At 47.4% G+C, this 26,018-nt stretch overlaps 1 protein-coding gene and 1 long non-coding RNA gene across 2 annotated transcripts in view; one reads left to right on the forward strand and one right to left on the reverse strand.

Moving 5' to 3' along the window:
- Positions 1-5,617: 5,617 nt before the first annotated feature.
- Positions 5,618-8,297, reverse strand: LOC105744331 (uncharacterized). Its single transcript, XR_001117457.4, has 3 exons — positions 8,164-8,297; positions 7,168-7,369; positions 5,618-6,966 (listed from the first exon to the last, which is right to left on the reverse strand). It is a non-coding gene; the product is annotated as an uncharacterized lncRNA (long non-coding RNA).
- Positions 8,247-26,018, forward strand: part of LOC101440997 (asialoglycoprotein receptor 2) — a 32,828-nt gene continuing 15,056 nt past the window's right edge. Inside the window, exons 1-6 of the mRNA XM_004475240.4 lie at positions 8,247-8,380; positions 21,080-21,196; positions 21,324-21,419; positions 22,067-22,138; positions 22,368-22,454; positions 22,538-22,683. Of these exons, the coding sequence (XP_004475297.2) occupies positions 8,257-8,380; positions 21,080-21,196; positions 21,324-21,419; positions 22,067-22,138; positions 22,368-22,454; positions 22,538-22,683 (642 nt within the window). The 5' untranslated portion in view covers positions 8,247-8,256. The remainder of the gene's footprint in view (positions 8,381-21,079; positions 21,197-21,323; positions 21,420-22,066; positions 22,139-22,367; positions 22,455-22,537; positions 22,684-26,018) is intronic.

Here is a 26,018-nt window from a genome sequence, read left to right on the forward strand (position 1 = left end):
GGGTTTGAATGGATGGAATCATGCATAACTCCTAGAGTTGCAACCAATTTCCATCACTTTACTGCTGGGGTGACTATGGAATTCTTTACCATTTGTTCAGTCTGAGCGGGATCCAGCTCTAGAAGACATGGGATGTGTGATTGACTTCTGTCTTGCTGATGGCCCCACAGGGGGTCTCCATTTGCTCAACTGGAAGGCTTCTGTGTAGCCCACTGACTTCCCCTAGATAACACATACTCTGCAGGGTTACAGGGCCTCTTGATGGTCTCTGTGAGGGGCCTCCCTTTCTCCCCACCATAGCTAGTCATGGTTCTTTCAGGCTTTTTCTGAACAAGGGAGTTCTGTGGTGCCTGCCCTCAGTAAACTCCAGACCACAAGCAGCTTTACCACTACCCTGATTCTGGAACCATTGCTAAACTTTTCAGGGGTTCTCCTGGAAGCACCCACATCGTAGAGGGCCAAGGCAGGCTCCTCCTTCCTCCTGGGGTGAGGGAGGGGGAAGGACATGGCCCCCCTCACTTGCATAAATCCTCTTTTCCAAGGGCCTCCACTTCTTCTTCCAGTTCATTTATTTTTGTTTTGAAATCCTAACCACTGTTACAAAGCAGAACATCCACTTCTTCTGGTTCATAAAACCCATGTGTTTCCATTTCACACTGGCCTTCAGTGTAATTAGACTTGTTCTCGGCTGCCTGTGTGTGGGGCTGGGGGCTGCAGGTAGGTGGTGCAAGGCGAATGAGAACAGGACTCTTTCTCCAAGTCTCAAGTTATTGCCGCAAGTGAACTCTACCTCTTCTAGACTGTTCTGATAAAATCTTTGTTTTGAAGCAGAAAGTGGGCTCGAGGTAGAATTTCAATTCAGTTATGGGGAAATAAAGTGGAATTTTTGAACCTTGACCTGTGATGGCTAAAACAAGGGTTCCGGCATTACTGAGGAGATCAGATGCAGGATGGGTAATTCACCAGGCGCAGCAGGAGAGCAGGGCGAAGGGTAACTTTCAGGCTGTGTGTGGGACTTTCCAAAGAGGCCAGCAGGTAGGTGGTGGTAGAGGCGATAAATTTGTTCATATTCTGCCTTATTGCTGAAAGTATTTGAACCATTTACAATACAAATACATAATAGAGAGATGGCAAAATATATCTGAGAGTAAAAATTATGGACCAGGGAACACTGAAATAAAATCAAGATAGGGAGAAAAAGATACACAGAAATAATTCAGGGTAGAAGAACCTACAAAGTTAATGTTTAGTTTCCCATTTAACTCTTGAGATTTCTGGCAGCTAAAGTGAAAAGGGAGGCACAGTTACAGAATATTTATTATCTGGGAGAAAGAAATAGACCCATTTTATTTGGGGCACTTAAGAATACTGAGGACAAGTGTTCTGGGTTGTTGGTAATGCCTGGTGCATAGAAGGTTCCTAATACTTGTTAACTGAATAAAGAAGTAAATGAATAAATGAATGAGGCCGCTGTTGCTTCAGGAACTAGGGACCGATTTCCAGATAAATCTGTATCAAGACTAAGACTTGATACAGCTCCAGGAAATGTTTTCTGTTATTTCTGCTATTTCAAAAGTTATTGCTTCTCCACTGTTTCCTGTTCTTTCTCTACAACTCTTATTATATGTGTTTTGGATGTACTCACTTTATATTACATATCTCCTATAATTTTTCTTATATGTGGCAATTTGAATTTGGTGAATGCCCAAAAGAGAAAGATCATATAATATATATTTTTAAACTAATCTATTCCTGTGGTGTGATACTCTTTGATTGCATTAAATTCAGTTGCAGGTCCTTTGATGAGATTACTTGATAAGATCGATTCAGGGCTTTTGATTGGACTACATTGGCGAGGTGTGACTCAGGTTGAGTCTCTGCCCTTTTGCTGGGTCTGACAAAAATGGAGACACAGAGAGATACAGCCACAGGAAAAGAAGCTGCCATGTGAGAGCGGACTAGAGGCTCTCTTAAGCATGAACCCCCCAAAAGGCTTGGCCCATGGAACAGCTGAAGAGGAGATGGTGAGGGGAGTGGATGTAGCTCAAGTGGTTGAGTGCCAGCTTCCCCTAATGTCGTGGGTTCAATCCCTGGTACCATCTGAAAAAAAATAAGACTTCAACAGAGATGGGCAGCCATCTTGCTTTGCCACATGCCTGGACAACAGAATCAAGTCTGGTAATTTGTCACCATCAGTGAAAGAATATTATTATAATCATATGATTAACTATAGCCCATAGGTTACATTAGGGGTCACTGTTTGTGTTGTGCAGCCCATGTTTTTTTTTTTCTTTTCAATTTTTATTCTGGTAACAGATAAGCAACCTAAAACTTCTCCTTTCCCTTAATTTTTTAAAAAAGAGGAACTAAGTTTTTTTTTTTTTTTTAATAAAGCATGCAATTCATCCAAAGGGTACAATCAGTGGTATTTGGTATAATCACATGGTTGTGTCTTCATCACTTCAATCATTATTAGAGCATTTTTGTTATGTCAATAATAATTAAAATAAACAAAAACAGACGAACAAACAATAAAATTCCTCATCTTTCAATCTCTCTGTTTCCCCTGCTGTACATAGCTGCTATTTCTGGCTATTCTTGCACAATTATTTGTTTATCAAGCAGTTTTACTGAGATATATTCACATACCATGTAATCTAATAAAAATGTATAATCAATGGCATTTAGTATAATCACAATGTTATACATTCATCATCTCAAAAATTTTAGAACAATTTCATTATTCCAAAAAAAAGACTCCACCCTCCTTAGCATTCCTTCCCCAGCCTTACATATCCACCAATCTAATCTCATCTTTATAAATTCATTTATTTTTACATTTTATATAAATGGCATAATACAATATGCAGTACTCTGCCTGTTACTTAATTTTGTTTTGCAATCATCAATCACAGTGTTTCTCTCCAATAATTACTTTTCTGTGATCAAGTATTTCTTTTTTTCTGTTTTCCTGCTCTGCCAAGAGAAAATCACAAGACTATAGGGGCTTCTGGTTGGCTCTGGACTCCATCATCTGGGGCACTCTATTAGTCAGCCAAAGGGGTGCTGATGCAAAGGACCAGAAATCTGTTGGCTTTTATAAAGAGTGTTTATTTATTTGGGGTAGAAGCTTACAGTTACAAGGCCCTAAAGAGTCCAACTCAAGGTACCATAAGAGGTACTTTCTCACCCAAAGTCTTGATGCCAGATGGTGGGTAACATCTGTGAGTGTTTAGCTTTCCTCTTCCCTCTTTTTTTTTAAAATAAAGATTTATTTATTTCCCCCCCTTCCCCTCCTCCTGCTCTGCTGTTTTTGCTGTGTTCTCTTCTCATTTTCTCCTCTAGGATACACTGGGATTTGATCCTGGAGACCCCTGATGTGGAGAGAGGTTTCCTGTCAATTGTGCCACCTCAGTTCCTGGTTTTTGCTGTGCTTCACCTTGACTCTCCACTTGTCTCTTGATATGTCATCATCTTGCTGTGTGACTCACTTGCGCGGGCACTGTCTCACCACGTGGGCACTACCTTGCCGCACAGGCACGCTTTCTCTCTTTTTTTTTTTCAAAGATTTATTTCTCTCCCCCTCCAGTTGTCTGCACTCTGTGTCCATTTGCTGTGTGTTCTTCTGTGACCACTTCTATCCTTATCAGTGGCACGGGGAATCTGTGTTTCTTTTTTTGTTGTTGTTGTTGCATCATCTTGTTGCGTCTGCTCTCCATGTGTGCGGCGCCACTCTTGGGCAGACTGCACTTTCTTTCGCGCTGGGCGGCTCTCCTTAGGGGTGCACTCCTTGCATGTGGGGTTCCCCTACATGGGGGACACCCCTGCATGGCACAGCACTCCTTGTGCACATCAGCACTGTGCATGGGCCAGCTCCACACGGGTCAAGGAGGTCCAGGGTTTGAACCATGGACCTCCCAAGTGATAGGCAGACGCCCTATCCATTGGGCCAAGTCAGTTTCCCTCTCTTCTTTTTCACCAGGAGGCCCCAGGGATCGAATCCAGGTCCTCCCATATGGTAGGTGGAAGCTCTATCACTTGAGCCACATCCGCTTCCCCCTCTTCCCTCTTAAGGCTTCGTGGGTCCAGCTTCTTTTGGTATCAGCTGTAGGCTGGCTTAGGGTTTGGCTCTCTTCTCGGCACTTGTTTTTGGGCTCAGCTGCTTAATTTTCTTTACAAAGTCAGCTGTAAACTATCAGGTTCATTTCTCTTCCCCGGGCTCTAGCATTAAAACTAAGTTCTCTCTTCTGCAGTGTCTTTTTCTGTGTTCTCCTGTGTATCAACTTCCATGTGAGAGTCTGTTTTATCAGCCCACCAAGGGCGCTGGGAATCAATGCTGAGTCGCACTCTAATGACATGGTTGAATTAAAGCCCTAATCTTAACATAAATAAATCTTTAAAAAGAAACTTATACTACTTGTTTTACAAGGAAACATACATATTCAAGAACCTATATTATTACTTCAGTTATCTATTAATGTATAACAAAACACCTCAAAACTTAAGTGGCTTAAAGCAAACAACTATTTATTATTCTCAAGATCCTCTGGGTCAGGAATTTGAGCAGGGCTAAGCTGGATTGTTCTCTTGGCTGAGGTCACTCACTTGGCTGTTTTGAGGTGGTGGCTGGACTAGTCTGGAAGCTTCCAGAAGGCCTCTTTCACATGTCCAGGGCCTCAGTGATCCTCCATGTGGCCTCTCTCCCTCTCCACGTGTTTCGTCTCCCAAGGCCCGTCTCTCCCCAGTAGGATAGCCTGGACTTCTTTGTAGTATGGGGGCTGACTTCCAAGAGTGGAAGCTGGAGCTTCCAGGTCTCGTAGAGGCTAGTTCTGGGACCATCTGAGTGTTACTTCCACCATGTTCTATTGGTCAAGGCAGGTTGCGCAGCCAGTTCAGATTCACGGGGAGGAGAATTACTCTGTCTCTAGATGGTGGTGTGTCTTGTGTGGTCAGTGAGGGGAGAAAAGTCTGGCAGCCATCTTTGAAGACTACCACATAGAGTGGGCCCACCACCTTGGAGCCTACAGAGTAGGGAATTGATGAAACAGGATGGAGGGGCAAAGTCATAAAAGAAGAGGAAGTATTGCTCAGACTTGTGAAGAAGACTGGGTGTCATAAACTGACAGTAGGGCTGACCTAGCCTTCTTTGCCTGGGGAACAAAAGAACCAAACTCCAAACAACCAAACAAAACTAGATGCCGTAACTGAACCTAGAAAACCTCCAATAAAGCCATAAAATGATATGGAAGCTTCAGAAACAGTCCATGGATTATGGCCACGTTTTGTAAATGAAAATTATTTCTTTCAAATAAGGAAAAGAGAAGGCTGCAGAGGCTGTCCCTGGGGGTCTCTGTTCCATTCCCCCCATCCTAGGGCCAGGATTGGGGTATTGTACGTGATACACCCTGAAATGTGGGATCAGTTCACTTGATGGGGGTGACAGTGAGAATTCCCGCATCTCAGGCTGGCAGTTGGTGAACCCTGATGTGTGGGAGACATCCTGTTCTTTAAGCTGTGGTCTGTATCTTGGGACTAAAACCACATGCCTCCCAAGACTGGGGCTTTATGACAATTGTTTTCATTTCCTAGGCTACTTAAGCAAATACCATGCAATGGGTGACTTCAACAATGGGAATTTATTAGCATACTGTTTTGAGTCTAAAAGAAAGTCCAAATCAAGGCATCATCAAGGCGATGCTTTCCCCCTAAAGACTGGTATTCTGGGGCTGCCTGCTGGCACTCCTTGGCTCCTCTGTCACATGGCAAGGCACCCCCCCCACCACCGTGGCTTCAGGTCCTTGATAGACATCTCCTTGTCTCTCCCTTCTCTTCCAGGTTTCGTTGGTTTCGCCTTCTTCCTGTGGCTTTCTCTCTCTCATGTCTGAATCCATTCTACTTATAAAGGACTCTACTAATAGGATTAAAACCCATCCTGATTTGGCTGGGCCACATACACCTTAACTGACAGAACCGCATCAACAAGGTCCTGCTTACAATGGGTTCACACCCACAGGAATGGATTAAGTTTAAGAGTATGTTTTCCTGGGCTACATACAACTTTTAACCACCACAGCAGTACTTTTCTAACTTTGAGTTGTGACCCGTTGTTGTGATTGGGAAACTCAATTAGTTGGTCATGAAAAAGAACACAAGTCATAAAAGCATTGTTTCATGAAGCTTTGGTGTCAATAATACATCTATAGAATCATTCGTTCATTCACCTACCATTTGTCGAGCACCCACTACCATGAGCCAGGGGCTTCGGAGGGGAATAAAACACAATTGTGCACGCAGGTGTGTGTTCTGGAACACACTGTAAGATATAGCTCTTACCATGGGTGATGGTCAAAAAAGAAAAAAAAAAAAGCCACTGCTTTGTGCTTGAGTAGGAATGTCAAGATATTAGAGTGGGTGGCTGTTTCCTGTGTGCTCTAGAAAGTTCAGGCCTCTGTTCAAATCCCCTTTAGACACAGGGGGAAGCACAGACAGCTTTATAAAGAGGAAGTCTGCCTGTATCATGGGCAAAAACTGTATTTTCTTTCCCAACTAGTGTTAATTGGCAAGTGTGGATGGTTAGATAATCATGTTCTTCAGCTCATGGAACCCAGCCTTCCTCACAGGACGACTGGGCCCCACTTTTCTTGTATTTTCTCCCCTTTCAAAAAAATTTTTTTTTAATTATAGTAACTTATACGCAACACAAAAATTCCCATTCTAACCACTGCATAAGTTGAGTGACATTAATTGGATTCCCCATGTTGTGCTACCATCAGCACCATTCATTACCAACACTTTTCATCACCCCAGAGGAATGGATAAACAAAATGTGACTCATCCATGAAATGGAATATTGTTTAGCCCTAAAAAGAAATGAAGTTCTGTATATGGATGAAGCTCAAGACAGCAGGTTGAGTGAAATAAGTCAGACATCAAAGTATTACTATTATATGATCTCACAGGAAATACCTAGAAAAGGCAAAGACAGAAACAAAGAACAGGTTACCGGGGCTAGGGGGTGGGGAATGGGGCATTACAGCTTTATTTTTCCTGTTTTCCCGTTTTGCTTTACCAGTTCCTCTACTGTCCCCACTCCCCTACCAGAGAAGCCACCCAATCTCCCCGAGGGTCCTTTTTCTCCCTGCACATGGGAGTAACAGAAGTACCCACCTCATGGGGTGCTGTGGGCTTAATGAGAAAACCTCTGGACAAGGTCTAGAGCCGGGGCACCGACACTGGGGATCTCAGGGACCTGCTCCCAGAACGGGCTTCTCCAAGTCCAAAGCCTCCTGCTGCAAGGAGACCTTTTTTCTGCTCTTTCCAACACCTCCCCCACCACTGTGGCTTCAGGTCCTTGATAGCCTTTTCTGTCCTGGAAAGTCAAGTGAGTGGGGCCTGAGCTGGGGACCCAGGCTGCAGAGCCCTGGGGAGCTGGAGCCTGGGGCTAAGATGCCTGTTTGAGTCAAAGCAGAGAAATGGCCTCCCTGATCCTGGCCAGGGATATGTGGGGGACACCAACAATTCTGGGGAATTCAGAGGCAGGAAGTGAAAGGGGGAGGGGCAGAGGGGAAACAGCAAACTGCACCCCCGGCCCCTCCTGGTCTGGGTCCCCTGTCAGTGAGGAACGAGGTGACTGGCACGTGGGGGTGGGATGGGGGGTGAAGCAGGAGACCCACTTTCTCTGGAGAGGATCCTGTTCCCTGCCCCCACTACCCTTTGCCTGAGTTCCAACCCCATTTCCACTTCTATTTACTGTCCAAAGTCCCCGGGGCAGGGGATGTCAGGTTAGAAACACGGGGACACGCAGCTACCCGAGCTCGGCGCCCACTGGGGGACCTGCCCCTCCTCTCCTCTCCTCCTCTACCACCGCCCCCCGCAGCTCCCCAGGCTGTAGCCCCTCCTTGGCCTTGGGGCCCAGCTGCCTGAGGGATCCTGGCGTGAGCCCTCCATACCTGTGGCAGGTAACCAAGGTTGGGCAGGCAGGGGGGTCTGGAGATGGCGGGGATTAAGGAGACCCTGATTCAGGGCCGGGGGACAGTGGGGCAAATGGGAAGGTGTGGGGTGCTCTGGCCCCTGTGAGTATGGCGGGAAGGCTTCAGGCCACTGCCAAGGCCCCAGGCAATCTCCTGGGAGGGGCTCAGGACCCAGCAGGATTTCAAACCTCACCCCATCATCAGCCTCCACTCTGGTCTGCATCTGGCCGGGGGCCGAGCCCCAGCGCTGAGAGCAATCTCCACCCAGCACCAGACGGGGCGCATCATGGAGAAGGACTTGCAGGACGCGCAGCAGCTGGACTCGGAGGAAAATGGCCGCCAGCTCGGCGGGGGCGAGGGGCGGAGAGCGCATGCGCAGAGCCGCGGCCGAGGCGCGCCATTCTGGAAAGGCAAGTGCCGGCGGCCCGGGCTGGGCTCGCTCTGTCCAGGTCTTCACCTGGAGAGCAGGGACGGAGAACCCGGACTAGTGCGAGGCCGCTGCCCTCACCTTCCCCACCACCTCCAGGCCCCGGGGGAGGGGCGTGTGCCCAGAGGGGTGGGAAGCCCTGGAAGCTGGACAGCACGTCCACCCCCTTCCTTCCACTACAAGCCCCGTGCACGCGGTGTGATTGCGTGGGCTGCGTGCGTGGGCTGCGTGCGTGCGTGGGCTGGCTGTGTGCCACGCACAGAGGGGACGCAGGGGACGCAGGGGACGCAGGTGCAGCCGGGAGGGTGTGCGTGGGGGGAGGGGGTATGGGGAGCTAGATCCTGGGAGATTGCTGCTCCCTCCAGCCCCCTTCCTGCCCCGGGTGTCTGGGAAAAGGGCTTCAAGGTGACAGGGACCCGAGCAGGCCTAGGCTGAAGGACTGGAGCCAGCGGAGAGGCTGGGGGGGGGGGGGGGGAAGGGGGCCAGCCAGGGGTGGGGGAGGCTCTGTGGAGATGGGAGGGGTTGGGGCCCTGAGCTCAGAAGGGGGTGGGTTAGCCCCGGGGCGCAAACTAGGGGTTCTCTGTTGGAGACTGGCAAACGGAGGCAGTGGGTGGGTGGGGGGGCCTGAAAGGACAGGAAGGGGCAGGAGAGGTGGGTGTTCCCACGATGGCCTCTCCTTCCCTGTGTCCAGGGCTGGCAGGCTTTTCACCAGGCAGCGTCCACGGGACACCACATCTGTCTCGCTTTCCCCTGCATCCCCTGAGCCCACGTGATGCCACAGAGGCAGGAAGTGAAGACGGGAGGGGCAGAGCGAGCATTCAAAAATCATTCAGGATTTGTTGACTCTTCTGGGGGATAAGAAGGTTAGGGGATGGAGAGTCCAGAAGTGTTAGATGTAACGGGAAAGGGAGTTCACTCAAAAGGACTGTTGGGGTCATCAAGGGGCGAGTTGGAGGTGGTGCAACCAAGTCAGGGCGTTTCTCTCCAGTGGCCTCCACTGCAGGGAAGGGACGGTCATCCTGCAAGCTCACGTTTGTCAGCGCCTCGCCTCCTAGCACTTGGCGTGCTGATTTGTATCCCCCCAAAAGACAGCTTCAAGTCCTAGCCCCTGGTCCCCGCACATTTGGAAATAGGTTTTTGAAGATGTAACTAAACTAGGTTGGGTCCTAACCCGGCATGACTGCCGTCCCCACCAGAAGAGACAGACAAGGGGTGTAAGGTCATCTGAAGATGGGGGCAGAGAGGGAGTGATGCCTCTGCAAGCCGAGGAACCGCGTGGATTGCTGGCAAACACCAGAGGGTGGAAGAGGCGAGGAAGGGGTCTCCCCTTTCGAGTTCGGGGGAGCTTGACCTGCTGACACCTTGAGCTCAGGCTCCTACTCCCTAGAACGGAGTGAGACGACAAAATTCCTGTTATGTTTTTTAAGATTTTATTATTATTATTTTTTATTTCTCTCCCTCCGCCCCCCCCCCCCCCGCCAGTTGTCTGCTTTCTGTGTCCATTTGCTGTGTGTTCTTCTGTGTGCGCTTGTATTCTTATCAGTGGTACCCAGAATCTGTGTCTCTTTTTGTTGCATCGTTTTCCTGCATCAGCTCTCCGTGTGTGCGGCGCCACTCCTGGGCAGGCTGCACTTTTTTTTGCGCTGGGCAGCTCTCCTTACGGGGCGCACTTCTTGCGCGTGGCAGCCTAGTTTGTGGTCCTTTGTTACGGCAGCCTGAAGGAAATGAAAACACATGCTTACAGTTTTCATCAAATTGGGAAATGTTTTGTTCATTTTTTCTTCCAAGGTTTTTTCTGCCTCCCCCTCTCGCCTTTCCTTCGGAGACACCAATGACTGGTACCTTAGGTTGCTTGAAGTCCTCTGGCTCGCCTCACTGATGCTTTTTCCAGTTTTTTGATTCTTTTCTCTCTCCGTTTCATTTTGTATGGTTGTCATTGCTATGTCTTTATGTTGACTTATCTTTTCCTATGCCTGTCCAGTCTTCCATACATTCTACTCAGTGCATTGTGTTCATTTCAAAATGTGGTTTTTATCTCTAGAAGTTCAATTTGGGATTTTTTTTTAGGAGTACTGGGGCTGGGGATTGAACTCAGGACCTCGTATGTAGGAAGCCAGCACTCAACCAGTGAGCCACATGCGCTCCCCTGAGTTGGTTTTTCATTTGTTTGCTTGCTCTTTGTTTTTTGTTTTTGAGGAGGCACCAGGAACCTAACCCAGGACCTCCCGTGTGGGAAGCAGGTGTCCAACCACTGAGCCACATCTGATCCCCTTGGACTTTTTTAAAAAAATCAATTTTATTGATACATATTATTAAAGCATATGATCCATCCAAAGTATAAAATCCACCCAAACTGTACAATCAGTTGGTATTTGGTTGTGCAGTCATGAATGCACATAGTTGTACGTTCATCATTTCAATCATTATTAGAACATTTTCATTATCCCAATAATAAAAATAATAAACCAAAAATAAACAAAAAAAAGCTCTACCCTTTAATAATCACCTCTCAATCTCTATGCTTCACTTGTCCACTCATAGCTGTTATTTTGTTTCCGTCTTTCTAATTTATTTGTATTTGTTTTGTATAGATGGAGTCAAACAATATGTAGTACCTTTTGTCTAGTTTCTTTCAGTTAGGTGTATTTCCTTGTTTTTAAATACTTAGTGGAAGATTATTATATATTACTAGATACTACTGTCCATAAGTTGCTTCAGTTTTATTTTGCCTATTAACATCTTGTAACATTAACATACATTTGTTCAGTCTCAAAGAAAAAAGTCTCACATATGCATATTATCTATACTCATATTTCACATGAGGTTTTGCTATGCTGTACATCCCATGTTACATTTTTTAGCTTTCCTTCTAGTAATATACATGACCTTAGATTTTCTTATTCAACCACTGTCATACCCTTTTATTAGCACTGCCAGTTATAAATCACAATGATGGGCACAGATGTGCTCAAGCAGTTGAGCACCTACCTCTCACATGGGAGGTCCTGGGTTTGGTTCCTAGTGCCTCCTAAAGAAACAGACAGATAGCTAGCACAAACACAGCAACAGACAATGAGCAAAAATAACAAGCAGACAATGAGCCAAAATAACCCAACGAGCAGGCCCATGAGCAAACACAATGAGCATGCAACAAGCAAACAGGCAAGGGAGACAACTCAGAGGAACCAATGTGGCTCAGTGGTGAGCACCGGGCCTCCCACATCCCGGGTTCAATTTCCGGTCCCTGATCCTCAAAAAACAAAATTAAAACAAAACTAAAAAAACTACAATGATGTGCTTTCACCATTTCTATCATTTCCCAACAGCCTTTTTTTAAAAGATTTATTTATTTAATTTAACTCCTCCCCCCCCCCCCCCCGGTTGTCTGTTCTCTGTGTCTATTTGCTGCGTCTTATTTCTTTGTCCGTTCTTGTTGTCATCAGTGGCACGGGAAGTGTGGGCGGCACCATTCCTGGGCAGGCTGCACTTTTCTTTCGCGCTGGGCGGTTCTCCTTACGGGGTGCACTTCTTGCACGTGGGGCTCCCCTACGCGGGGGACACCCCCGCGTGGCAGGCACTCCTTGCGCGCATCAGCACTGTGCATGGGCCAGCTCCACACGGGTCAAGGAGGCCCCGGGGTTTGAACCGCGGATCTCCCATGTAGTAGACGGAAGCCCTAACCACTGGGCCAAGTCCGTTTTCCCTACAAACAACATTTTTTGCCACTTCTGCAAGATTAACCCTCAAATTTCCATTCTCTAAAAACTTCATTCTGTTTTCTGGTGACCTATATTCTAGTTATTAACTCCATGAGTTTACAAAATATATTTAGTTCATAATAGCACAATTGTACACTATTTGTTCTTTTGGGTTTGGTTTGTTTCACTCTATATAATATCCTCCAGGTTCACCCATGTTGTCATAAACTTCACGACTTCATTTCTTCTTATAGTTGCATAATATTCCATCATGTGTATATACCACAGTTTGTTTATCCATTCATTGGTTGATGGACATGTGGGTTGTTTCCATCTTTTGGCAATCATGAATAACACTGCTATGAACATTGGTGTGAAGATGTCTGTTTGTGTCACTGCTCTCAGTACTTCTGGGATATATACCCAATAGTGGTATTGTCAGGTCACATGGCAAATCTGTATTCAACTTTCTTAGGAACTGCCAAAAAGTCCTCTACAGTGGCTATACCATTCTATATTCCTACCAACAGTGAATAAGTGTTCCTGTCTCTCCATTTCCTCTCCAATACTTGTATTTCTTTGTCTTTAAATAGTGGCCATTCTACAGGTGAGAAATGATATCTCGTTGCCTTGATTTGCATTTCCCTAATCGCTAGTGATGTTGAACATCTCATGTGCCTTTTTGCTATTTGTATTTCTTCTTTGGGCAAATGTCTATTCAAGTCTTTTGCCCATATTTCAATTGGGTCATTTGTCTTTATTTTTTTTTTTTTTATTTTATTTTATTATTGACTTTGTAATAATATTACATTAAAAATATATACATTTGTCTTTATTGTTGAGCTGTAGCATCTCTTTATATATCATGGATATTAAACCTGACATGTGATTTCCAAATATTTTCTCCCATTGAGTCAGCTGCCTTTTCACTCTTTTGACAGAGTCCTATGAGGTACAAAAATGTTTAAGAAGCTGTGTGTTACTGCTCTTCTTTGATTCTTGGTTTAACTTGATCTGGGTCTTTAGGATTTTTCCTGTTAGTTGCTCAAATCTGGGCCCTGGATCCAGTAATGGGTTGCAGACCCACTTCCAAGGTCCTTTGGTGAGAGGCTGTAAATGCCAGAAAAAGCCTCTCTTGCTTATTTACTTTTTTTTGCTTTATTTATGTATTTATTTTTCTTATTTACTTTTAATCTCCTTACATGCACTTCTTTGTCTGCCAGCAGATGCTGCTCTTCAGCAGCCCTTTCAGTTCAAAACCTGGTTAGAGTGTGTTTGCTGCAACACCGACCTGATCGATAGGATAGAGGTTCCTGCCTGGAGGCTAAGAGCCTCGTAATTCAAACCTTCTCTGAGGCAGTTCTCCAACCTTTGCTGGCAGCCCCATCTCCCCCCGCCCCCCCCAATCCCTTTTCCCAGGTAGGGAATGATTCCAATCCCCTCTGCATCTTCAACAACCAGTCCTGGTCAGTAGAGAGGGAGATTTAGAGGGTCACGTCTCTTTAGTACCTTGCCAGTTCCCACGGCAAACAATGGTGAAGCCCCATCTGGCTTTGAAGGGCTCGTGGGACACAGCAGACCAAATTTATGGGTCAAAAGCTGAGTCAGCCTTAGGTTGTGTCCCTCGATCTCCCCTTTCCTGGGGACATGGATCCCTGGGGCCCCCTTTGTCTATTGCTACTGTCCTGAAGCCAGAGAATTCAAAAGTGTCTATAGGGTTGGAGAACATGCTGGCAGTTGCAGCTGCTGCTTTTTTTTTTTTTTTTTAAAGATTTATTTATTTATTTAATTTCCCCCCCTCCCCTGGTTGTCTGTTCTTGGTGTCTATTTGCTGCGTCTTGTTTCTTTGTCCGCTTCTGTTGTCGTCAGCGGCACAGGAAGTGTGGGCGGCGCCATTCCTGGGCAGGCTGCTCTTTCTTTCACGCTGGGCGGCTTTCCTCACGGGCGCACTCCTTGCGCGTGGGGCTCCCGCACGCGGGGGACACCCTTGCGTGGCACGGCACTCCTTGCGCGCATCAGCACTGTGCATGGCCAGCTCCACACGGGTCGAGGAGGCCCGGGGTTTGAACCGCGGACCTCCCATATGGTAGACGGACGCCCTAACCACTGGGCCAAAGTCCGTTTCCCAGCTGCTGCTTTTAACTCACAGTTTTGCCGTCACAATTCTTTTCCTTCTGGGTGGTGTCCAGTCTTCCCCTGGTGTCCTAAACCCTAGAATATTTTTTCCTTGTCCTCTAGCTATTTTTCTGGGAGAGAAGAGTCCCATGTCTTTCTAGTTTGCTATATTCCCAGAAGTTCTAATGGGTTTTGGTCTCACCTATTGTGTCTTTCATTCCCATAAGTTCTGTTATTTTTCTATCCAGGTTTTCAAATTCTTCTTTGTGCTCACCCACTATCCTCTTAATGTCCTTTAACTCTTTAGCCATATTGTCTTTCAACCTGTTGATTTGATTTAGGAGATTTATATGACCCTTGTTGATTAGCTGTCTCAAATGAGGCTTTTTTTTTTTGGAAGGTACCAGAGATTGAACCCAGGAGCTTGTACATGGGAAGCAGGTGCTCAGCCACTGAGCTACATCTGCTCCTCAATAGAAGTTGGTATTTTCTTTTTTTTTTTTAAGATTTATTTTATTTATTTATCTCCCCCCTTGCCACTTGCTTACTGTCTGCTCCCTGTGTCCATTCACTGCACATTCGTCCATGTCTGCCTGTCTCCCTTTGTTGCATCATCTTCCTACACCAGCTCTCCACGGGCATGGGCCGGCAGCTCTCTGCGGGCGCAGGCCAGCTTGCCCTCACAAGGAGGCCCTGGGAAGCAACCCAGGGCCTCCGATATGCTAGGCAGGAGCCCAATCAGTTGAGCCACATCCACTTCCCTCTTTTGCTTGTTTTTAGGAGGTACCTGGGACTGAATCTTGAACCTCATACATTGGAAGCAGGTGTTCAACCACTTGACCAGTCCCTTCAACTGGGGCTTTGGTATATTCCTTTGCTTGAGCCATATCTTTCATTTTCTTGGTATGGCTTATAATTTTTGCTGATGTCTAGGCATCTGATTATGATGGTGAGTTTACTCTGATGCTCAATTTCTCTCTTTCGTAGGTATTAAGTGGCGGGAGACTGTGTTACTGCTGTTCTTTGATTCTCTGTTCAACCTGTTTTAGCATTTTAGAATTTCCCTGATTAGTTGCTCAAATAAGACCATGGGCCCAGTCATGGATTGTAGACCCACTTCCATGTGCCTTGGGGAGGGAGGCTGTAAAGACCCAGAAAAGCCCTCATTTATTTTCCAATTTCCTTGCATGCCCTTCCTCGGTTTGCCAGCAGGTGGCGCTCTTTGGCAGTCCCGGGTCGGAATGTGGTAGCAGCAAAACCACTTCCACAATCTGACGAGGATCCTGCCTCAAGGCTTTTCAGAGCCTTGCAAATCAAACTTTCTCAGGGGTTGTTCTTCAGCCTTTGCTGGCAGCCCCCTCCCTTTTCCTGGGTAGGAAATAATTCCACCCCACTCTGTGCCTTCAATAACCAGTCCTGGTTAGTAGGGGCAGTTTTTGTGAGAATTGGATCTTTTTTGTCCCCTACTGCCTCCCAAGGCAAATGAAGGGCTCGTGGGACACAGCAGACCAAATTTGTTGGCCAAAAGCTGAATCAGCCTTAGGCCATCCCTCTCTCTCCCCTTCCCTGGGGAGGTGGACCCCTGTGGTCTTCTCTGTCCATAGCTGCTGGCCAGAGGCTGGAGAATTCAAAGCTGTCTGCTCTGAGGGTCGGGCACGGGCACTGGCAGCTGCAGCTTTTACTCGCAGAGTTTTCCTGCCAAACTTCTGTTCCGTTGCCCCTCTGTCTTCTGGGTGGTGTCTAGCCTTCCCCTGGTCCTCTAAACCCTAAAACATTTATTTCAGGCCATTTCTGCCTTTCCGCTTGCTATTTTTCTGGGAGAGAAGTGAGTCCTGTGTCTCTCTAACCTTCCGTCTTCTTAGCAGGCTTGGGACTTTTTAATATCTTCCATGACTCTACTTAATTTTTGAAAATATGGGATATAGTTACAATATCTGTTTAAATCTCCTCATCTGCTAATTCTAACAACTGTGTCAGTTCTGGGTCCCTTTTGATTGGTTTATTAGTCTTATGTGATGGTTGGTGTCAATGTGGCTAGGTTATGGTGTCCTGTGTTTGGTCAAGCAAGCACTGGCCTGATTGTTGCTGTGAGGGCATCTCATGGATTTAAATCATTGGTCAGTTGATTGCATCTATGCTGATTACATGTACAGCCAACTAAGGGGCTTGCCTTCAGCAGTGAGAAATTTCATATCACCAGTAGAGGCCTTAAGGGGAGAACACGACTTCAGCAATCAAAAAGAAGAATTTCTATCTCTACTTTAGCCAGCCAGCCAGCTTCCCCTCGGGAAATTCATTGAAATCTTAGTCAGAATTCCCAACTTGTGGCCTGACCTATGGAATTCAAATTTGCCAGTCCTCATGGTTGTGTGAGCCAATTCCTGTTTTAAAAATCATATAAAACTGGAGAACCCTGACTTATACACCTCATTATAAATTGTGTTTTCCAGCTTCTTTGGATGCCTGGGATTCTTTGGATGCCAGACATTGTGATTTTTACCTTGTTGGGTCCTGGATTTTTCTATATCCCTCTAAATATGTGGGGGCTTTCTTTCTTTTTTCTTTTTTTTTAAAGCTATTAACTTTATTCAAAATTATTAAAGACTCTCAAGTAGTGAGACAGATAAGTAAAGAGACTAACAGCTAATACATTTAAGAAAGAAGGATCTCATCATATAAATCAGGTCCAGGTGCAAGTGAAGCACCTCAGGTGCTATTTCTTAGGTATAGCTCCTCAAGTAAAAAGAAGAGTACAGTGGCCAAAAAGATTATGAAAAATATTATATCCCTTTCAAAGCAATACATTTTAGCAAATCCAAATAATACCAGGCAGAATAACAATGGTTAAGTTAGATAACAACTGTAATCTTTGCAGAGTTATTTAGCCTATTTAGTATAACATGTATAACATTAAACAAAATAATCTTTGAAGACAGTATTTTTTTTTGATGTAGTTATGTGACTTGGAACCAATTTGATTCTTTTGGGTCTTGCTTTTATGCTCGGTGGGTCTGGAGCAGTGCTCAGTCTATGACTAATTATTCCCTAGTCCCTGCGGCTTGTGAGTTTTTCCAGTCTGGTCAGTGGGAATGGGCATGTTCCAGGCTCAGCATTCAGCCAATGGCTGGAGGGGAACCTTCTTCAGGTCTCTGTGCAGCTCTCCTCTTTGGTACTTTGTCCTGTGACCTCCAACTGCCTTGGTTGTCCCAGCTCTTGTCTCTCAGCTCTGTCTCCTCAACTCAGGGTATCTGCTGAGCTCTGTCTGGATCTCTCTCTCCTCTGCATGACCTGGAAATCCTTTCCAGGCAATAAGCAGTAAATTGGGGCAATTGCAGGGCTCATCTGCTTTGTTTCCTGTCTCCCAGGGATCCCTGCCTATTGTGCCATTCTTGAAAACGTTTTTTTTTCCCTTATACAATTGCTTCTCATTATTATTTTTTCTGTTTTTTAAAAATATTTATTTATTTCTCTCCCCTTCCTCCCCCCCACCCGGTTGTCTGTTCTGTGTGTCTATTTGCCGCATCTTTTTCTTTGTCCACTTCTGTTGTTGTCAGAGGCATGGGAATCTGTGTTTCTTTTTGTTGCGTCATTTTGTTGTGTCAGCTCTCCGTGTGTGTGGTGCCATTCCTGGGCAGGCTGCACTTTCTTTCGCGCTGGGCAGCTCTCCTTACCAGGCGTACTCCTTGCACGTGGGGCTCCCCTATGCGGGGGACACCCCTGCGTGGCACGGCACTCCTTGCACGCATCAGCACTGCACGTGGGCCAGCTCCACACAGGTCAAGGAGGCCCGGAGTTTGAACCGTGGACCTCCCATGTGGTAGATGGACGCCCTAACCACTGGGCCAAGTCTGCCTCCTGCTTCTCATTATTGATGGTAGTTATTCACCTCCAACAATACTGAATGATCAAATAATTATTGCACTTTGGGGAAATACAGGGTGAAATTCCTGGAAAACGCTAGTTGCAATGTTTCCTCAACCGAATAATACAGAACCTTGTTTTATGTGTGTTTCTGTTTAAAGACACCTTTTCTCTTTTGCTTCTTCCTTAAATTTACATATGATACCTAAGAAAGTTCTTTGTTTCACCACCCTTTTAGAGACTTAAACCCCACTTAACCCCATCTACATGTAATGTAGAAATATTACAGCCTTCAGAACATCTTAGTGTAACATTTAAACACTGTTTATGGTAGGAAAAACTGAAACAAGAAGGCAGACTGTCACCTTGTGTCATCTTGACCTCAGCTGGGGACTTCAGCCCAAAATCTGCCTGTTGGTGATTCAAATTTTTTGAGTGACTCAGATTTTTCACTGTTCTGCGCATGCCCATGAAAGATCACAAATGACAGGGAAAGCACCGCTGATACAGAATCTGTGAATAATGAGGGTGGGCTGTATTTGTCTGTGTTTTGTTTTGGTTGTTTTGGGTGGGAGGGTAGACCTGCTCTCTGTTTCTTCATCTTGTACTTTTTGTAAGCAGCACTTGACATGTTTTATTTATTTTTTTAAGATTTTATTTTTATTTCTTTCTCTCCCCTTCTCCTCCGCCCCCCCCCCCCCCCCGCCCCAGTTGTCTGCTCTCTGTGTCCATTCGCTGTGTGTTCTTCTGTGACTGCTTCTATCCTTATCTGCGGCACTGGGAATCTGTGCCTCGTTTTGTTGTGTCATCTTGCTGTGTCAGCTCTCTGTGTGTGTGGCGCCACTCCTGGGCAGGCTGAACTTTCTTTCGCACTGGACGGCTCTCCTTACGGGGTACACTCATTGTGCGTGGGGCTCCCCTATGCGGGGGACACCTCTGCGTGGCAGGGCACTCCTTGCTCTCATCAGCACTGCGCATGGGCCAGCTCCACACAGGTCAAGGAGGCCCGGGGTTTGAACCGCGGACCTCCCACGCAGTAGGAGCCAAGTCCGCTTCCCGACATGTTTTAATTCACCTCCTTCTCAGAATAACCCAGTCAGGTAAGTGTATTAGTCAGGGTTCTCTAGGGAAACAGAATCAACAAGAGATATCTGTCAGTAATAAGAGATTTTATCAGTCTCTCATACGACTCTGGGGATGCACAAGTCCAGGTTCGACAGGCAGGCTGCAACCAGGGGCTCTAGTGAAAGTCCAATGAAGGTCCTTGATGAGTTCTGGGAGATGTTGACTGTCCAAAGACGAGCTGGGAAATTCTCACTCAATGCTGGAATCACTTCCCCTTTTAAGGGATTCAACCGATTGGATAAAGCGTCACTCATTGCTGATGGCAATCTCCCTGATCAGTGTAATTGTGATCAGCTATCTACGATTTACCACTGCAGTGAAGTCACTGGTGACTCAAGTCCATAAAAGTCCTTGTATTACAGTTAGCCCAGTGCTTGCTTGACCAAACAGCTGGGCACAATTACCTGGCCGAGTTGACACATGAGCCTGACCACAAGTAGCTACTATTGTCATCCCCGTTTCACACATGAGCAAATCAAGGCGCGGAGAAGGTGAATGACTGGGCTGTGATCTCAGAGCCAGTTGTCGGCACAGCTCGGCTACACCCGCAGCCAGGCGGGCTTTAGGGTAGAAGTGCAAATCCTGATTTCCAGGCTGATCTGGAGGTGGGGGTCTGCAGGGCGGGTGGGCAGCGGGTCCTAAGTGGACAGAACTGGAGGGAGCAGCCGGGGCTCCGCCTCGAGCCCTAGCTGGGTGGGCCGGCTGTGGCCGGAGCAGGTGGGCGGGGAGAGAGGTGAGCAGGAGGCCGGGGCGGAGGGAGACGGGCCTCTGGGCAGGCTGTGCTCAGAGGGGGTGTGGGCAGAGGAGGGGTCGGGGGCAGGGCCTCCCTGGGTCAAGACGGTGCCCTGAGTGTGGCTGAGGTGCAGGCGGGTGACAGCCATCGGGTCACTGGTGTGACGAGCGAAAGGGTGCTGGGTGGTCACTCACAGTGACACTGTCCAACTCAGGCTGGTGACAGGAGACCAGCTGGAGAGGAAGACACTGGGCTCTGAACGTGGGGGTGCCTGAGTGCGACGGGTGACCGGGAGGCCCGGAGGGCGGCAGGCACTGGAGGGCGTGGCCAGCTCTGCATAGGGGATCTGTGGGTGCGTGAGCGTGTGAGTGTGTCAGTGTGCACGTGTGGGAGAGGGTGCATGGCTGAGAGCATGGGAGAGAGTGTGCAGGAGTGGACGGGCGTGCTAATGCGTGTGTGAGCAAGAGCAGGAGTGTATGTAATGAGCGTGTGACAAAATGCATGAGTGCGTGTGCGTGTGTGACCGAGGGCATGGGGTGGGTTCTGGGGGCCGACTGAGGGTCGGGGGGAGGGAGATGACAGCGGAACAAGGGTTTCTGGGGGAGCAAAGGCGACGGGGACAGGGCGCGGTGGGAGGGAAGGAGGGGGGATGCCCGGGAGGGCGGCCCTTGGGGAGCGGTCTCTGGTGGCGTGGCCTGCACTTAAGGAACCCAAAGCCTTGGCGGGGCCGAACGCACGGGATTCTTCTGGACGTATCTGAGAGGAGCAGGCCTCTAGAGCTGATCTGCAGCCCCTGCCGCTGGCGGAGGGGGCGTCCCCTGCGTGGGCCGCCTTCCTCCTGATGGCGCAGTGAGGACCCCGCCCGCTGCCTGGGTGTCCTGGTCCCCCAGCTCCAGGAGCGGGGCTGGTATCTGCACCCTTGTAGGGTGCGTGCACGTTTGCATGTCTTCATGTTGGTACAAGTGTGCCCGTGTGTATGAGTGCAATGCCCAAAGCTGGGGTGGCTGAAGCCCGCCGGACCCTCCTACAGCGCCCCCCAGTCTTCTCACCCCCCCGGCTCCGGCTCCCGCAGACCCCCGGTCCCCTGTGTGCTTTGCCCTCTAGCTGCCTTGTCCCCCGGCGCCCCTTTCTGACACCCTCTCCTCCGCAGAGTCACCTCCTCCGCAGTCCCTGCTGCAGTGTCTCTGCTCCAGGCTCAGCTTCAGTCTGCTCACCCTGGGCCTCAGTGCCACGCTGCTGGTGGGCGTCTGTGTGATCGGGTCCCAAAGTGAGCATCACGAGGGCGGGCAGGGGAAGCAGTGGGGGCAGTGTCGGGCAGTCACATGGACAGCGGGGGGCTGTCTTGGGGACACAGTCCCCTCCAACTTGTCCTGTCCCCACCGTCTCCTGACAAGGCACACAGCTGCAAGGGGAGCTGCGGACCCTGAAAGAAGCTTTCAGCAACTTCTCCTCGAGCACCATGAGGGAGGTCCGGGCTCTAAACTCCCAAGGTGAGGAGGGGGCGGGGGGCTCGTCTACCAGCGTGGATTTACTGGGCTGGCTGCTGGCTGCCCAGTGCTGGGTCTGTGGGGTGCTGTGGGGGTGCAGACCGGGTCAGATAACCCAGCCTGGGAAGCTGGGCAAGGCTGCCAGGAGGCATCCTGAGCTGAGGGGATCTTGAAGGACGAACAGGAGTTAGGCAGGTAAAGGGGATGGAAGTTACGTGCCGAAAGAGAATCCAGGATGGCCAGGAGGTGAGGAGAACCGCTGCACGTTTTGTGCACTGTAAACAGTTCTGGCATGGCAGGAGCTAACAAATAGTGGGGTGAGTGGTGAGCCAGGGGCCCGGGGGTGGGTGGGGGCCAGGCCATGCAGCTAAACCATGCCGATAAGCCGTACAGGTAAGTCAGCAGGTAAGCCGTGCAGGTAACTGAGGCTCTATGTGGAGAAAATGGGGATCTGTTGAAGGGATTTAAGCAGGGGAGTGACCTGATCAGGACTGTGCTTCAGAAAGCCACTTCAGCAGTGTCGGCGAATGGATGGGGTCGGGGAAGCCGGGTGGTAGAGTGGCCTGGCCCGGAGCCCCAGGGCAGTGAGGCTAGAGGGGCGTTAAAGAAGCAGCGCCCAGGGGAGGCGAAATGGAGCTTCCCTCTTTCAGTAAGTGGCACAGATGATAAGGCGACATCTCTGGAAACCAAGCTGGAGAAAAAGCAGCAGGACCTGCAAGCAGGTGAGAGACGCCCTCTCTGGAGCGTGTGTGGTGCATGTGTCTGTGTGCATGCATGCATATATGCAGGTGCCCACACATGCATGCCTGTGAATATGTGTATGCATTGCATGTGCATGTGTGTGCGTGTGTGTTTGGTTGGGGTCCTGTTCTCGGTCCCATGCCCCGCCTGGGTAGTGGGGGACACACACTGCCTCTGCTCACATCCCTGTCCATGAATCTGTCCGCCTAGATCATGCCACCTTGCTCCTTCATCTGAAGCATTTCCCAGTCGATCTGCGCATCCTGACTTGTCAGATGGTGTTCATCCAGAGCAACGGTAGGGGTGGGGGGATGCCTCCAGTCTTCCGGTGCCTGTCCCCTCCAGCCGGAGCTCAGCTCCCTCCGCCCCCACCCCTGCAGGCACAGAATGCTGCCCCATTAGCTGGATGGAGCATGGCAACAGCTGCTACTGGTTCTCTCGGGCTGGAAAGACCTGGGCTGAGGCTGAGAAGTACTGCCAGCTGGAGGATGCCCACCTGGTCGTCATCAACTCCAGAGAGGAGCAGGTAAGCCCACCCCCTTCCCACAGGCAGGAGGAAACCCTCGGAAAGGCAGGCTCTGTGGGTCTGGACGAGTCCAGAAGCAGGAGTCTGGTAGAGCTCTGGAAGGTTCACAGTGGAGCAGCCACTGATTCTAAGAGGTGGGGAATTGTAGCCAGGAGCTTGGGAAGCGGAACAGGAGCCAGGTGACCTGGTGACGAGGAGACAGCCTGCGAGACAGGGCGAATGGAAATGCCTAGGGCTTGGGTGGAAAAGCTAGTGGAGGCACTGAGTCCCTTGTGATGCTAGCTGTGTGGGTGAAAGGCACTGGGTGGGCCAGGATACCCAGTGACATACCATTTTCCTAATGTCTAATGATGTGGAACTACTCTTCATGTGCTTTTTTAGCCAATTGAATTTTTTTTTTCATTTATTGAAGCATATGACTCATACATAAACATATGTAAACAATAAGTGTATAGTAATAGTTGAGAATTTACAAAACAAATATATATAGCATCATATATGGCTCTCATACCTCACCCTACCACCGATACCTTGCACTGTTGTGAGACATTTTTAACTAGTGATTAAAAAGCTTCCTCAAAATATTACTACTAACCAAAGTATCTTACATTTAAGTATTTTCCCCCAACCCACCCTATTATTATTTTTTAATATCATTTATACGTGAACAAAAATAAAATATAAGTGTCTAGTAAAAGTTGTGAACTAAAAAAGCAAACGTGCATGTCATACAGTGGTCCCATACATCGACCCATCACCAACACCTTGCATTGTTATGAGACATGTTACAAATTATAAAAGAATATCATCAAAATCTTACTACTAACTATAGTCCTTATCTTACATTTGGTATAACATTATTATTTTTAAATATATTTTTATGACAGAAGTTGTAAACTTACAAAACAATCATGCACATGTCCAGAATTCCCCTCTATCAACATATCACACCATGGTGGCACATTTGTTATGAGATAATATCATCAGATTATTGCCAGGTCCATAGTGTACATTTGGCACACTTTTTCCATATTCCCCCATTATCAACACAGTACCTCTTTGGCATAGATGCATGAATATTACATTATTACTGTTAACCACAGTCCATAGGTAATTCCAGTTGTAGTTTTCCCATGCTTCTCCACACTCCCACCACCCTGCAATAGTGAAGTACATCTGCTGTAATTCACAAAGGACACTCTTCCATCTGTACCATCAACCACAGCTCTCATCCACCTCTGGGTGTACTGTGCTATTCAGTCCCTAGATGATTCTCTGGCTTTCTGCCAGTTGGCATTTACATCCCTAGACTACCCTTTTCAGCCGCATTCCCATTTATAAACCAGCTCTTACTCACTATAACGTGTTACTATCAACTCTGTACATTTCCACACTTTTACAGTAAAGTTAATTAAAACTTCTACATACAGTAAACATCAGTAGTCTATCTCAGTCCTCCTCTTATCGTCTTTAAGAATGCACCACTGGTGGCGGACTTGGCCCAGTGGTTAGGGCGTCCGTCTACCACATGGGAGGTCCGCGGTTCAAACCCCGGGCCTCCTTGACCCGTGTGGAGCTGGCCCAGGTGCAGCGCTGATGCGCGCAAGGAGTGCTGAGCCACGCAGGGGTGTTGGGACCCCCACGCGCAAGGAGTGCGCCCCATAAGGAGAGCCGCCCAGCGCGAAAGAAAGTGCAGCCTGCCTAGGAATGGTGCTGCACACACAGAGAGCTGACACAACAAGATGACACAATGAAAGAAACACAGATTCCCATGCCGCTGATGACAACAGAAGTGGACAAAGAAGATGCAGCAAATAGACACAGAGAACAGACAACCGGGGTGGGGGGAAGGGAAGAGAAATAAATAAATAAATAAATCTTTGGGGGAAAAAAAAAAAGAATGCACCACCTACCACCAGGTCTTGAAGATATTTTCCTACATTTTCTTCTAGAAGCTTTATGGTTCTTGCTTTTACATTTAGGTTTTTGTTCCATTTTGAGTTAAATTTTGTATAAGGTGTGAAATAGGGGTCCTCTTTCCTTCTTTTGGCTATGACTATCCAGTTCTTTCAGCACCATTTGTTGAATGGACTCTTCTGCCCAAGGTGGGTGGGTTTTGACAGGCTTGTAAAAAATCTCTTGACCCTAGATGTGAGGGTCTGTTTCTGAACCATCAATTTGGTTCCATTGGTCTATGGGTCTGTCTTTATGCCAGTACCATGCTGTTTTTACCACGGTAGCCAAGTAATATGATTTAAAGTCCAGAAGTGAGAGTCCTCCAACTTTGCTTTTCCTTTTTAAGATGTTTCTGGGTATTCAGGACCCCTTATTCTTCCAAATAAATTTGATAATTGCGTTTTCCATTTATTTAAAAATGCTGGTGGAATTTTTATCAGCATTGCCTTGAATCTGTATATCAATTTTAGTAGAATTGACATCTTAATGATTTAGTCTTCCAATCCATGAGCATGACTATTCCAATTATTTAGGTCTTTTTAAAATTTCGTTTAACAATGAGTTATAGTTTTCTGAATATAAGTTTTTATATTGTTGGTTAAGTTTATTCCTAAATGTTTGGATTTTTTTTTTTTAAGAAATGACTTTATTTTCTAAGTACAAAGACAAAAAACTTAGGCAACCAGGGCAGATGCTGCGGATGATTCATATTTCCAATTGGGGGGGAGAATTCGCTTTGTCTTGTAATATCGAGCCAATCGGTGAATTCGGCTCTCAATCAGAATCAGACGGAATTTAGCACCCTTATCCTTTCTGTTCCTCTCAAGATGCTTTCTAACAGCAACAGCTTTCTTAATTAAATGGTAAAGATCCTCAGGAAGATCAGGAGCAAGTCCTTTGGACTTAAGAATTCTCAAGATTTTATTGCCTGTCACAAAACGTACTTGTGCAACGCCATGTGAGTCTCTCAGGATCACACCGATTGTGAAGGAGTCAGGCCCTTCTTGGCCAGTTTGTAGATTTGCTCCTTCACGTCATCAGACGTCAACTTCAGCCAAGTGGGGATGCTGCGGCAATAGGGCAGGGCCGACTGGACAGGCCCTTCCCAGGAGCATGCATGCGACCCATGATGGTGGCAGTCAGGCAGCAAAAAAAGCCTAAATATTCGGATTTTATCTGACCTATTTTAATTACTCTTTTGAGACTTTTAGTTACTTTTACTGATGTAACCTTCATTTCTAGACTCTATTCCAAGCCTCTCTTGTTTTTTCCTTTCAGGCAATAGCACACCTTTTAGTATTTTCTGCAAAGCCGGTCTCTTGGTTATAAACTCTTAGTTTCTGTTTATCTGTGAATATTCTAAATTCACCCTCATTTTT

The sequence above is a fragment of the Dasypus novemcinctus genome, chromosome 21 (assembly GCF_030445035.2).
Source record: "Dasypus novemcinctus isolate mDasNov1 chromosome 21, mDasNov1.1.hap2, whole genome shotgun sequence".
NCBI lineage: Eukaryota > Metazoa > Chordata > Mammalia > Cingulata > Dasypodidae > Dasypus > Dasypus novemcinctus.